Source organism: Sceloporus undulatus, chromosome 1 (genome assembly GCF_019175285.1).
Source record: "Sceloporus undulatus isolate JIND9_A2432 ecotype Alabama chromosome 1, SceUnd_v1.1, whole genome shotgun sequence".
Classification (NCBI taxonomy): domain Eukaryota; kingdom Metazoa; phylum Chordata; class Lepidosauria; order Squamata; family Phrynosomatidae; genus Sceloporus; species Sceloporus undulatus.
The window spans coordinates 372,887,937-372,902,501 of record NC_056522.1 but is presented as its reverse complement, the minus strand read 5'-3'; the positions used below and the strand labels follow the sequence as shown (position 1 = coordinate 372,902,501).

Below are 14,565 nucleotides of genomic sequence, written 5' to 3'. Positions count from 1 at the left end.
CTGTTTCATGGTTATGGCCTATGGTTGCTGAAAGGCCACACATTTTGTCTAATTTCTTTTTTGAAGCCATTTAAATTAGAAGTTAGCTCTGTTTCCTCCAATCGATTGATCAATAGATAGATAGATAGATTTAATTCCCAAAGTTATTTCTGCATTGTTCTCTAGGATCATGGAAATATCTTCAGGAAAGGAAGGTACTGTTTTTCTCCCCTTCCCTTCCATCAGTCATGGCATTAACCAGCCAAACAAATTGCACAACATGCTTCTAGTCAAATAGTATACTTGCCATCTTGAACCTGTCTTGAAAGGTTTTCACACTATTTCCCAGCATTTCATGGCTGATCCTTTCACACCTGAATGAGTGTTATTTGTGAACATTACGTAGCAGCGATACCCAGCTTTGGTCCTCCAGAAGATTGGGACTTCAGCTACCATAATTCCTGATTGTTGGCCAAGTTGGCTGAGGCTTCTGAGAGTTGAGGTCCAAAACACCTGGAGGACTAAAATTTGGGAATTGGTGCTCTATAGCATTCAAGTATTTCCATCAGTGGCTACACGCCATGTGGTGATGACAGTCTCTTCCTAACCTTTCTTCTGAGAGAAGAACTTTCCTTAGAAAAGTCTGGGAATGGTTATTGAATCCAAACATCATGAATAGCTTTCAAGGTGGTGACATATGAACCAAAAACACCCCACAGTTACCATTGTAAAACATTTTGTGGGAGGCAGATGAGTTAATTAAACAAATAGATATGGATACAAATCTTCTGGGATTTCCTAATCCTTATTTTGGGGTCTTGCACTTGCTAAGTGTGCAGTGTTTATTGTTTTCCTGAGGGATTGCACTCTCTTCTTTCTAGGTTGGTTAATGAAAATGAAGTGAAACAATGGAAAGAACAAGCAGAAAAAATGAGGAAAGGTGAGTGGAGAAAATTAATTTTCTTGTGTTTTGTAGAGGTCTATGCCTGGGATTCAGATCAGTACAAAGACACTAGAGTAGACAGGTAAACATGACATTTATGTGGCTTCATACATAGGAAAAAAGTGGCCACCGGGCAATGATAGTGCAAATGTTTTTCTTAAGGTGTAATGTAAAAAGGAGATTGGATAGGTAAGGCTGGGCAAAATCTCTTTCTGAAGGCTTTTAGAGACTGAGGCTGCATCCATACTGCAGAAATAATCCAGGTTGACACCATTTTAACTGCAGTGACTCTATGCTATGGAATTCTGGGGACTAGTTTTGTGAGCCTTCTCTGTCAGAGCGCTCTGGTGCTACAACAAACTACTGTTCCCAGAATCCCATAACATTGAACCATGGTAGTTAAAGTGGAGATGCAGCCTCAGTTCCAAGTGCGCTGTGCATTAGATTTGGCTAATAATAGTTAGATTATTATAGTTTATTTTTATAAATAAACTATTTATTTATCCAATTAAAAATCAGATAGTTGATGTTGTTTTTAATTGTTGCCTGCTTATTTTAACCAATTCTATTTTATATTATTACCTATTGTTTTATACATATTTTGTAGATTGTACGCCATTGACAGGTTTCATTTTTATTGATTTGATAATTTGTATGTACAGCGCTGTGTACATTTACAGCGCTATAAAAAATAAATAAATAAATAAATAATAATAATAATTGGCATACTTAGTTTAAGGCGATGGGTTCCATATTATGGCTGTGTCAAGAAATGATGTCATAGAGGTGGAACTCTCGGAACCTGACCCAATCCTAGCTTCATGGACAGGAAGTACCACAGATTAGTGGATCGATTTGAATTCTGAGGATTGTTGTAAGATGGTAGAGATAGTGATGACATGTGGCCTAAATGCTGGGACAAAGAAGGTGGGAAGACAGAAACTCTGAGGTGGAGATTTGGGGGGGGGGTGCATTTTGTTAATTGAGGAAGTATTACACATTGGCTTTAGTCCAACTTCTCCTGCACTTGTACAGTCTTGACATCCTTTATCATTCTTTGGTGGAACGTATGCTTTTTGTTGAGGGGAAGTGGGAGAAAATCACGTTTTTAAAAACTTCCTGAGATAATTCTTACCAGGAAAAGAGTGACTTGCGGGAGCAGAAGCAAGAGCAGTAAGATACACCAAAACTTTCTCTTTGCCTTTCTGATGCAATTGCATTCCTCTGATTATGCAGTTGCGCTCCTCTGAATCAGTGGTTCCCAAACCTTGGTCCTCCAGAGGTTTTGAACTTCAGCTCCCAGAATTCCTGGTTCTTACCCAAGTTGGATGGGGCATCTGGGATTTGAAGTCCAAAACACTTGAAGGACCAAAGTTCAGGAATTACTGCAGTCTGAATTATCCTTCCCAATATAGCACAGATGAAGAACCTGTGATTCTCTAGATGTTGTTGAACTCTACTCCCTACCAGGTCAAGCTAGCCTATCCAGTCCTAAGGTACAATGGGAATGGTGATAACAGGTGCATAGACTGGAAATGTTGCTTCTTTGGACTACAGCTCTCAGAATCCCGTAGCCAGAATGGCCAGTGGCCGTTCTAGCTGGCAAATTATATAGGTGTTGTACCTAGTTCAGAAAGGAACTTTTTCAAGCTCTGAGTACTGGTAGCAGGTCAGAGATTCGCCACCTGTGCTGTAGAGGAATAAAAACAGTCTACATGTGTGGTAGTTGTGGGGTCAAATAGTATTTTATCAGTGCAGTCTAGGAAAGAAGAGAAATTATGTGTGGTATCTGGCTTGAAGTCATTATTTTTGTTTTCTTTCCCCTTGAAAGAAATAGGACTTAAGGGAAAGAACAAGGACCACCAATTCAAACCTGTTTCCATAAGTAAAAAAATTGTTCACACATTTAAGAACAGAAAGGGAATCCAAGATAAATTATCTTCCCCCCCCCCCTTCATGCATTAAACATCTAAGAGCACTGGCCTTTGTTCCTGCTCAGATAATTTCTTATCTAGCATAGTGTAGTCTCCTTCATTGCTTCTCAGAGTGGTGGTCCAGGGAATGCTGCCGGTCCACAAACCATCAGCTGTTGTTCCCTGCCAAATTTCCAGGAATGAAGCAATGTAGCCAAAGGGCACCAATATAATACCTGGAAAAAATAATTGCTGGTCCCCTACATCAGATAGCTTGGGAAGCAGAGATCTACATGGATTTGTACATACTAGATAGAGGTCCTTTCCATCACCTGTTAACTGTTTAACAAAGGCTGCCAGGAATTGAATCACAGCTCTTTTACTAAGCTATGATCCCCTGAAGGACAATTTTCTTCCATTTTCTGAAAATCGCCTTTCAGTTCTCATTTGTAGCAATAGAGTCTTCCTCTGGCTCCTCCCCAAGATATTTCATCAAAATAATTCATGCTGCAGTGGTCTATTCTGCTTTCAGGTTGGGTGTTCTTTATATAATAACAGTTTCTCTTTCTGAACAGGGAAGGTTTCTATGTAAGATTTGTTAAAATTAGTAAGAGCTTATAGGATGCATTTCACTGTGGCTGCTGTTTCTGATGGGCTGTTCTTCCTATTGTTATCAATCACAACAATCATGCAGAGAAATCTTTTTCACCATCACTTCCAGGACATCCCTGGAAGTTTATTTTAAAACATTATTTTAAAATAATTAATATTATGGAGAAAAATACTTAAAACTTTCCTTTTCTTTTTTTAAAAGAACACCATGAGCTCCAACAGAAGTTGGAGAAGAAGGAGCGGGAGTGCGACGCCAAGGCCCAGGAGAAAGAGGAGATGATGCAGACCTTGAATAAGATGAAGGAGAAACTTGAAAAAGAACTCTCGGAGCATAAACAAGCCAAACAGCAAGTGGTAGACCTCACAGCACAGATCCATGAACTTAGCAGGGTGAGGCCACACAACAAGTTCTCTTTTTTTAATGGGGGGAAGTGTACCAAATTTCCATACTACTTTTAGACCGCTTGCTGCTAAAGTTTGGCCTCAAAACGGAGTTTGATGCCACCAAGTCTAAAAATGATTCTCATTATGAAGAAAAGGAAGTGATCAAAGCTATGAGGCAAATGTTGGTATCCCTGTCTCAGTGAGTTCCCTTTGGTACAGTCCAACTGGGCTTTTGTCCAAAGAGGAATATTCAAGATGGTGGCACTGACTTGAATAGCTTCTGCAGTTTTGTTCAAGAAAATTGGCTTGGATGTTCTGTGCATTTTGCCCCAAAAGACAACGTAGGAGGAGGAACCAAGGCGAGAGCTCTTTCCTGATTGACTAGAAGAACTTTCTTTTTTTCCCAACCCAAACAGAAGTTATTTCTCAACATCAAATTTTGTTTCACCTTCTTTAATTAACAAGTTCATGGGTTGTTTGAGCATATCTTTTTCCCCTCAAGTGAACCTTAAGTGGTACTCACATTGTTCTTTAGCCTGTTTATCCTTTTTTTTTTTTTAGCTGCAATGCAATTCTTATCTTGACTGTGTCTTTCTTTTTTGCTTGTTCTTACAGAGAGCAATATGTGCTCCGGTCCCTGGGGGGCCCCCTTTGCACCTGGTGCTCCTGGGGGCCCTTTACCTGCATCCTCTCTGGGATCTTCCTCCCAGTTCCACCCCACCCCACCTCCTGGTGGAATGCCCCACCTCCGCCCCCACCACCGCCTCCTGGTGGTCCACTCCTCCACCGGGACCCCCTCCACTTGGAGGTTACCTCCAGCCCCAGGAGCCCCACTGATCACACTCAAGAGAAAGAATATTCCACAGCCCACGAATGCTCTGAAGTCCTTCAATTGGTCCAAGCTCCCAGAGGTAAGATGTTTTTCCACCGTTTTGCACAACTACTACTGTCTGCAAGTCTGGCAGGACACCAAGTTCAGAAAACTCAAGATTCAGTGTTAAACTCAGTAAACCTTTATTCACTACGATAGATCCAGTCTCGAGATGTTCATTGTGAAAACTAAACAGCAAGCATTTGCATTGCCTAATTAAAATACACACAGTTTCAAAGTCATGGTGGACTCAACTCCATTCATTACCATTAATAAACACAGTTGGCCCTTTTCATTCCCATACTGCCCCTTCTTTGTTCTAACAACCAATTTCTTCCCACAGGAATGACCTTGAATAGGCTTGAATTATGCATCCTCTCTAAGTTATCTTGACCTGTGGTTGAAATCACCATGTGTCTGCCTTGTTCTACTAAGCATCCCAATTCTTTATGGCAGGAGAGGTGCATCTGCAACTCCTGACAGCTCTATACACACCAATTTTCATGTGTTTTGTTTTTAAAAAAGGGTGATCTTATAAAAATTGCTACAGGTTGAATCTTCTCTATCCAAAAATGCTTGCGACCAGAAATGTTTTGGATTTCGGATTTTTCTGCGTTTTGGAATACCTGTTTTGCATTATGTACATAATGAGCTATCTTGAAGATGGAACCCAGTCTAAACACAGGAATTTATTTATATTTCATATACACCTTATAAATGTCCTGAGGCTAATTTTATACATAATATTTTAAATACTTTTGTGCATGAGCAAAGTTTGTGTGTATTGAACCATCAGAAAACAACGTGTCCCTGTGTCAGCCACCCAAAAAACACTTTTGTGTTCTGGAGTTTTTGAATTCAGATAAGGGAGACTCAACCTATATACATAAACATATCATAACTTATACTTAAATGCTCTGAAAATATGCAATATAGCAAAAATTGGCATTTTTCCATCTTCGTCCACTTCCATTTTCTCTCTAGAACAAGGTGGAAGGTACTGTGTGGACTGGTATTGATGATGCCCGTGTGTTTAAGGTGTTAGACCTTGAAGACCTTGAAGAACGTTCTCTGCTTACCAAAGACAGCAGGTATGCATGTGTCTAAGATATGGATAAGCCCATTTACTTTCCTTGGGGAAATTGGAATGCACCTTTTCATCATCTTTAATTTCACACGTTAACATCGTTTGTCTTGTCAAGTTGGCATAGTTGGTGGAATGTCCCATAGATACATCAGTGCTGGCGTTTCAAATGTTGGTTGTGGCCTGATAAGGAAGGTCGTGGCAATTTGGCGCCACCTGACTGTGCATTTTATCGGTTTGAGCATGCTTTTGGAATGGAATGAAGGCGAGTAACCTATCACTGGAAATGGCTAAAAAAAGACTAACGCTGAGGTGGCTGCATGGGAATAATTTTCTTCTTATTTTATCAATGTGTTTTTATAATTTATTTCACTTGTATTATTATTTGTTTATGAAACCACACAGTCCTACAACCATTTGTAACATAATTAATCTCAGATGTGTTGGTATTAGTAGAGGAAGACAAGAAGACAGAGTATTGCAGTTTTTGTTAACCGACTTGATATTTTCCAAATCTAGCCAATTCATATATGAATTTTGATCATTCAGTTCATAATGAATTCTGATGTCACCTGGAATATTGTGTCCAGTTCCAGGCACACAGTTCAAAAAGGATGTTGAGATGCTGGAGCATGCCCAGAGGAGGGCGACCAAAATGGTGAAGGGCCTGGGACCATGCCTTGTGTGGGGAGGCTTAGGGAGCTGGGTATGTTTAGCCTGAAGAAGAGACAGTCAAGAATATGATATAAGCCCTGCTTAGATATTTGGGGGTATCATATTGAGCATGGAACAAGTTTGTTTTTCTGCTTCAGAGGAATAGGACCCAGAGAATAGATTCAAACTAGAGGAAAAGAGATAATAATAATATAATAAAAATTTTATTTGTATACCGCCCTTCTGAAAATCAGGGCGGTGAACAGCATCTGATAACATACATACATATACATTAAAACAATTCAATAAAAACAATAAAATTAACATGCGGCCTACGTGCTGACGCGGGGGGGGGAATTACTGGTCAGGGTAGGCTTGTTCGAATAGATGGGTTTTTAGCCCCTTCTAAATTGGGTAGGGAGGTGGCTGAGCGGGAGCTCGAAGGGCAGCGCGTTCCAGAGGTTTGGGGCTAAGATGGGAAAGCCCTCCTAGAGGTGGAATTATATTTCACCTCTGGAACTCTTAGCAGTAGTAGCTGCCCTGAAGATCGAAGTGCGCGGGGCGGATTGTACGGAGAGAGGGCGGTCCTCCAGGTACCCTGGGCCAAGCCATTTAGGGCTTTATAGGTGATTACCAACACCTTGTATTGCGCCCGGAAGCGAATAGGCAGCCAATGTAAGTCTTAAGGACAGGTGTTATATGACTGGCCCTGGCAGTGCCAGTGACCAGACGGGCTGCCATATTCGCCACAAGTTGCAGCTTCGCGTATGGTACAAGGGTTGCCCCATGTAGAGCGCATTGCAAGAAATCCAACCTAGAGGTTCCAGGGCGTGTACAACAGTTTCAAGGTCTCCCCAGTCGAGGTAGGGACGCAGTTGCTGTATCAGCCGAAAGCTGATAACAGGTGCCCCTGACCGTCGCATCCACTTGAGATGTAAGGTGAGCGACGAGTCCAGGAGCACCCCCAAGCTGCGTACAGAGTCCTTCACGGAAAGTGTGATTCCGTTCGACAGGTGGAACCACCGCCAGCCCGGGCGGGGGAACCTCTCACCAGTACTTCCGTCTTCTCTGGATTCAGGCTGAGTCTGTTGTCCCTCATCCAGCCATTACCGACTCCAGACAGGCCACGAGAGGAGAGACGCCAATCCCGGTCACTGCATCAGTCGGAGACATAGAGAAGACTATTTGGGTGTCATCAGCGTACTGATAAAACCGCACCCCATGTCTCGGATGATGTCTCCCAGCGGTTTCATGTAAATGTTGAAAAGCATGGAGACAGAATGGCTCCTTGAGGGACCCCAGATGTAAGGGCCCTCTCATCGGAGCACACGTCCCAGCTGCACCATCTGGGACCTCCCGGAAAGGGGATCGGAACCACTGGAGCGCAGTCCCGATTCCCACTCGCCAGGCGCCCAGAAGGATACCATGGTCTATGTATCGAAAGCCGCTGAGATGTCCAAGAACACTAACAGGGACACGCATCCCAGTCCATGCCCAGACGGAGATCATCGACCAAGGCGACCATAGCAGTCTCAACCCCGTAACCCGCCCGAAAGCCGGTTTGAAATGGGTCTAGATATTCCGCTTCATCCAAGATCATTGAAGTTGGATTGCAACTGCCCGCTCATCACCTTCCCCAGAAATGGCAATAGCGAGATTGGCCGATAATTATTGGCAACAGGGGGTCGAGGGAGGGCTTTTTAATAAAGGTTTTACTATGGCCAATTCAGATTTGTTGGAAATTGCCCATCCCTCAATGAGGTGTTTACTAATCTGCTGCAATAAAGTTACATGGGCCCCCCTGTGCCGCTGAGGACAGGGATCGAGAGAGCTGTTGTCTTCCTAACACTTCAAGGATCTTGTCCACATCCTCGGTACTGACAGACTCAAAACTGATCCAGCCTAACCCAGTTCACGGATGCCCTGGATACTCTACTCTAGGTTCTGCTCTAAGGCTGGCCTCAAGACCTTCGCTATCTGAGAGATTTTATCCGCGAAAGAAGTTGTTAAATTGGTCGCAGCAGGCCTTAGAAGGTTCAAGGATCTGGTTCAGGGCAGGAGGGAGCTGAGTAAGCTCCCCACTACCCTGAACAACTCGTGGACGCGACTCCGCGGACGCGACACGTGCAGCATAGAACGAGTTCTTAGCTGCACGAATCGCCTCTCCATAGTCCTTCAAAAGTGGACTAGGAGAGTCTTGTCAGATAAGCGCTGGTGTTTCCGCCACGGTGCTCTAGCCGTCGCAGGACCGCTTCCCGCCGGAGATCTTCCGTATACCAGGGCTTTCGTTTGGAAGCAGGCCTGAGAGGGCGCTTGGGAGCGATACTGTGTATAGCCTTAGAAGAAGACCGGCATCCCAGATGCCGGTCAAGACATCAACAGAATCGCCGCCATTTCCATCCATAAGCCCCTCTAGGGCTTCCTGGAACCTTTTGGGTTCCATCAGCCCTCGTGGGTGGACCATTCTAATAGGTCCGCCACCTCCGGGAGGGATCTGGGTAGAAGCCTTGATCACTGCCTCCTAAATGTTAGATTTCACCTAAACATTAGGAGGAACTTACTGACAGTAAGAGCTGTTCAACAGTGGAACACACTCCCTCAGAGTGTGGTGGAGGTTCTTCTTCTCTGGAGGTTTTCAGTGTCTGGATGGCCATCTGTCAGGAGTGCTTTGATTCCATCTTTCTGCGTCGTGGGTGGTTGGAATGAATGACCCTTGTGGTCTCTCTCCAACTCGTGTATTGTTCTGATTCATGTTGTCTTCAAAGTGGTACCTGATTGCCTCTCTTCCTTTCTAGTTAGAAATTGCACCATCAATTCAAATTAAGTAAATACCTATTTGAGTTTAGCTCAGCCATCCATTTTTTCATTCATTATACAGCAATCTTCTCAACATTTGGTCCCCATTTGCTTTGGATGTCAGATCCCACCGGACCATATCCAACTTGACCGACAGTCAGGAATTATGGAATCTGAAGTCCAAAACATCTGGAGGACCAAAAGTTGGGAACACTGTTAGATAGAGGAAAATATACAGAGGTAAATATATGTATTTTCCTATAGGGAAAGCCCTCCTATGTGGAAAACACTATGATCTGTGTAGACATTTTTGTGTGTGACACAAAAATGTGAGATATTTTTCTCTTTCACATGGGCTCGCTTGTGTCCCTCTCTTGCAGATCGCCCACACACACACACACACACCATACTTTGCTATATATAGTACATAGCATTTCAGTGATTGTATTGTATAGTCTTTATACATATCTTACGTGAAATGCTTTTGGTGGTTTTTTTTAAAAATGTATTATTTTTGAAAGAAAAATGCCACACTTCTTGCTTCATTTGCAGACATTCATTGCTGATGAGGAGACTTATTTAGTTCTCCTTAAGGCTGCATTTGAAGCCTATACACATCTTCTACCTTCTAGCATTTCACAAAACAAAACAAAACAAAACTGGGATGCAACAAACAGAATATAGTCAAGATGACAAATGTTCCCAATAATAAGTACTGACAAATTCAGGGAGACTGCAGCAGTTTGCTTTGCCTAAGCCTACCAGGAAAGGCAAGATTCTCTTTCTCCTGTTCTGTCCACCCACTGGGTTGATGGAACTCAGTTTGCAGCCGTGAAGTAAGCTGAAGACAAAGAGGGACAGGAGGAGTAGAGAAAAACTGGAACAGTTTAAAGGGAAATTGGAAAGTGGGATTAATTGGGAATGTCCCTGCCAAATCAGGTGGCTTGTAGGTATGTATACCAAGGATGCCAGCTAGTAAATGCAACAAAAGGAGGCATAATCTGTCAAGGCTCCCTGGAGTCATTTGCAGTGTGCCTCCATGCCACAGTTTTATACCTGTTTCCCTTGTGCATACTACAGTGCTTTTTCCTGGGTAAAGTGTGAATTAGACTGCACATGACTACCTCTTCTGAGTTCAGTTCAATGCATGCCACCCCTTCAGTCCACAGAGGTTTTCCCACACAGTCAGAATGCATGCCTAGTAAGCCCAGTTGTTATGTCCCTCTTACTATATGCAAAATAGCAATAAGATATTTTCAGAAGTCTCCATTGTACCACAAAGAGATGCCCGGATATTTCTCTAGGAGCTTGTCCTCATGGGAAGCATCACTAACACTAAAGAGCAATTGTGAGCTGCTTGTTTTTCTTGAGAGATAAGGCACAAATTGGTGGAATAAATTTTGGTGGAAATTGAACATTTTTATTGGATTTTTTAAAATGAGAAAGTATGTCTAGTATCTGAAGTGTAGGAAACAAAGTGGTGTCTGTGTTGTGTGTGTGTGTGTGTGTGAGAGAGAGAGAGAGAGAGGAGAGAGAGAATAGGTGTGTGTGTGTGTGTGTGTGTGTGTGTGTGAGAGAGAGAGAGAGAAGTGTGGGTTGTTGTGGGTGTGTGTGTGTGTGTGTGTAAAAGATAGTGGGTAAGCCAAGTGGCAGAGCATGAGGGTGTGGGATTTCTGATGCTATGGATAATCAGCTTTGTTGGTCTGCTGGGTAATCCCTTGGAGTTCCAAAGCGTAGACTCAGACGCTCTTCAAAGGAAGGAGAAAACGTCAGTTAGTAAACCCTTTCGAAGGGCCAATTTAATTCTCTCCTTTGCTAATCTGGGAGAGGGATGGCCTCCAGTTTAAGAACAAAGTCAGGTGTCCAAGAGTTATTGAGGCACCAGTGTATGAACCAGCTTTGGCCAGAATCACTTTTGTCTTCATCTCCCCTGAGACTTGTGATACAATCAGCCAGACACATCAAACCGTGAAGGAGGAGCTTTCAGCAAAGACTAGGTTCAAAAAATATGAAGCTGCTTGAGTCAGTCTGACCAAATAGTGTGTGCTTTGAGGGGCTCTAGCAGCTCTCTAGAGCTTTGGGCAAAAGTATTTCTTAGCTCAGAGATCCTTTAAACTGACATCCAAAGACTGAAGCTAGAACTATGTTTCTGTTCAAGGGTATATCATCTAACCAGCGTGGATGGAAAGGGGCTAGATAGAAGGAAATTTAACTTTTTGTCCTGGATTAGGGTTGCCAGGTGTCCCTTGTATAAGGGTTGTCACCTATTTGAGGGTTAGAGAAGCTTTTCTTTTTATATAGACTGAACATATTTTGGGATGTGGGCCTTTCATGTGAGCGGTGTGGGCAGTATGAAAACGCATGGCTAAATTAACAGAAATCACACCTTTCCTTTGGTATTTAGATACGCATAAATTTGCTAATTGCTGCTTCCTGATTGTCAACCCAGCATGTCATGAATTTGATCCCGCCTATGTTTCTATTTTTAAAAACTGGGAAAACACTATCAAACCTCAAGGAAATCTTCATGTGCACTAAAATAAGTATCTGGGAGTTCTCTCACTATCATGGATACTAACCTCACATATATGTCTGTGTACAGACACATACTCTGTATTGCATCCATAGAAGGGGTTTATATCCATGAAAATAAAAACTTGTTAGTCTTAAAGGTGCGTCTTCACTTTCTTCCCCCCCCCCCCCATCTTCTTCCTTTTTATACTTATAGAATTACCAAACAAAACAAATATACTTAATATTATGGCAAACATCATATGGTTTTTGTCTCTTTCAGTTTCTCTGAATAAAAGTAAACTGTACACATTCTGTCTTTACTCTTCATCTTCGATGAGTTTATTTTCATTCAAAGCAGTTAGAAGAAGCCAGTTCGCAAAAGTCTCTGCATATTATTCAAATATTGTGTTTTGGTAGCCATAATAACAAATGTAAGTATTAAACAAGTAATGGCCAGCTTTTTGAGCGGGAGCAGATTGTCTAAAGCGTATTTGGTGCTTGAAAAATCATCTGTGCACACCTCAAATACACACACACAAAGACAGATACATCCACATACATGTAACTCCGGACAATATTTCATGTTCTAATGGAGGATATTACAGCTAATAACAGTTCAAGCCAATATAAATATATTGGTCATTAAGGTGCCGCAAAGATTCTTCACTGTTTTTGCTACAATGATCTAACATGAATACCTCTCAAAAGTTCCCATCCTTATGCGTTCAGTGAGGTCCCTCCCACCCCTTCCAACTGATAATCAGAGGCTATATCCATAGGGTCAAGGAATCTAAAATAGCTAGTGTGAAATGGGAGTCCCCCCCCCCCAGTATAAAATTCCTACAATAACCAGTTGTTGTATGCCTTCAAGTAATTTCCGACTCATGGGACTCTTAGGTGATGCTATCATGGAGTTTTCTGGCAAAATTTGTTCAGAGGGGTGTGCATTGCCTTCCTCTTAGGATGAGAGAGAATGTGACTTGCCCGGGTCACCCAGTGGGTTTCCATGACCAAGAGGGGATGCAACCTTGTCTCCCAGAATCTTCGCCCAGCACTCAAACAATACACCATGTTGGCTTAACGTTTTATTCAGAGGAGGGTTGGTGCTGCCTTTCTTTGAGGTTAGAGCAGGGGTTGGCTAGATGTGGCCCGCGGAGGCCTTTCGGCAGCCCTGCTCACTCTGCGCCGCCACCGCTGATTGCGGTTTTTCGCTGCTCCCGGAGCCCGCATTTATTTCTCAAAATGGAGGTGAAGTCTCGCGCGACCTTTCCAGCTATTTCAGCCCCTCAGCTCTGGAACTCCCCTCCCCAATTAGCTCCGTACTCCACCTCCCTCGATGCTTTCAAGAAGAACTTGAAGACATTTTTGTTCCGCCAGGCTTTCCCCCATGAGCCTTGTGGTCATTCTCTTCCCCTTGGCAATGTTTTGTGTATTCCATTATACAAGCCACTTGTATGGGTGTTGTTAGTTTTTACTGTTCTAATTGTTAACTTGTATTATTGTCATGCTGATGTTGTAATTGTCTTACTCTTGATGTACACCGCTGTGATCACTGGAATAGCGGTATAGAAATAAATTTTATTATTATTATTATTATTATTATTTTGAGAAACAAAATGGCAGCGGCCTAGAGGCGAAGTCTCGTGCGACCCTGGCCGCTAGGAGGCCAGCTTGAACAGGGCTCCGGCGGCGGGGGGGCCTCTGGGGGCCCGTTGCGGTGGCCGGGGGGCTCCAAGAGGCAAAGAGGGGAGGCCTCCAGCGCTGGGCGCCCCCGCCGGCTTTTTTGCTGGTCTCTGACGGGGCCTGGGACCCCGTCAGGGGCCGGCAAAGAGGGGGAGGCCTCCAGCAACGTGCGGGGACCCTGCCAGCTCTTTTCGGCCTCTGACAGGGCCTGGGGCCCCGTCAGGGGCCGGCAAAGAGGAGGAGGCTGGCCTGGAGGTGGAAGCTCTGCCCCCGGCATGTGGCTCCGCCCCCGGAGGGTGGAAGAACAGCTGTTCTCCAGAATCCTATTCCTGTCCTGTTTTGCCTTGGGAAACTAGCCAAACTCCCAACACAAAACCTCAGCGTTGTGAAGGTTTTAAGCAGAGTCCAGTTCACCAAGGCATCTGTAGAAAAGCAATGGTAGTCTAGTCCAGTCTAGGTCCTTCACGAGTCCGTATTCAGTCCAGGAAAGCAGTCCAAAGGATCTTCCGAAAAAATAGTCAAAGTCCAGGCAGAGTTCAAGGCAACAGGCAGTCAGTCAAGGAACAAGGCACCAGTGTGGCTTTCTCCCAAGGAAAAAGATGGTTGTCAGCCATACTGGGCCAAGGGAGGTGTGAGATATTTATTGCCTATCTGGGTCTCATAGTGCTCCCTATTAAACACTGAGAGTGCCTATGTCTTCTCTTTCATGGTGTCTCTGTGGGGGTAGGCACCGGTAGCTCTGGCTCTCATTGGAGGTTTGTCTGCAGGGAACTCCACTGCTGTGCTAGCTGCAAGCTCTCCTCCTGGGGTTGTGGCTGCAGCCTGGAATGTCCCCTGAGCTCTCAGACTCTCATCAGAGCCTTCAGACTCAGATGAATGCCAGGATCCTGGAGCAGGGCATGACAATTCCAACACTTAACATAATCCTGCATGCACAAAGAATGTGATTTGTGCTGCTATTTGCTCTTTGGGGAGGTCCAGCTAATGCTCCCTTCGTATCAGTGTACATAGCAGTAGATTTTCACGTATATTCAAAGAATAAGCAAGTCGTCTGCTACTTCCAACACAGCAGCACCTTCTACAGGAGTTTGTCACCTGTGAAGGAGCCCTGCCCTCCTTCCTGTCCTGCTTG

At 43.8% G+C, this 14,565-nt stretch overlaps 1 protein-coding gene across 1 annotated transcript in view; it reads left to right on the top strand.

Moving 5' to 3' along the window:
* DAAM1 (dishevelled associated activator of morphogenesis 1) overlaps positions 1 to 14,565 on the top strand; it is a 159,535-nt gene that overhangs the window by 102,475 nt on the left and 42,495 nt on the right. Inside the window, 9 exon segments of the mRNA XM_042469934.1 lie at positions 861 to 919; positions 3,650 to 3,837; positions 4,447 to 4,482; positions 4,485 to 4,569; positions 4,572 to 4,607; positions 4,610 to 4,636; positions 4,639 to 4,742; positions 5,687 to 5,759; positions 5,762 to 5,793. Coding sequence (XP_042325868.1) covers positions 861 to 919; positions 3,650 to 3,837; positions 4,447 to 4,482; positions 4,485 to 4,569; positions 4,572 to 4,607; positions 4,610 to 4,636; positions 4,639 to 4,742; positions 5,687 to 5,759; positions 5,762 to 5,793 — 640 coding nt within the window.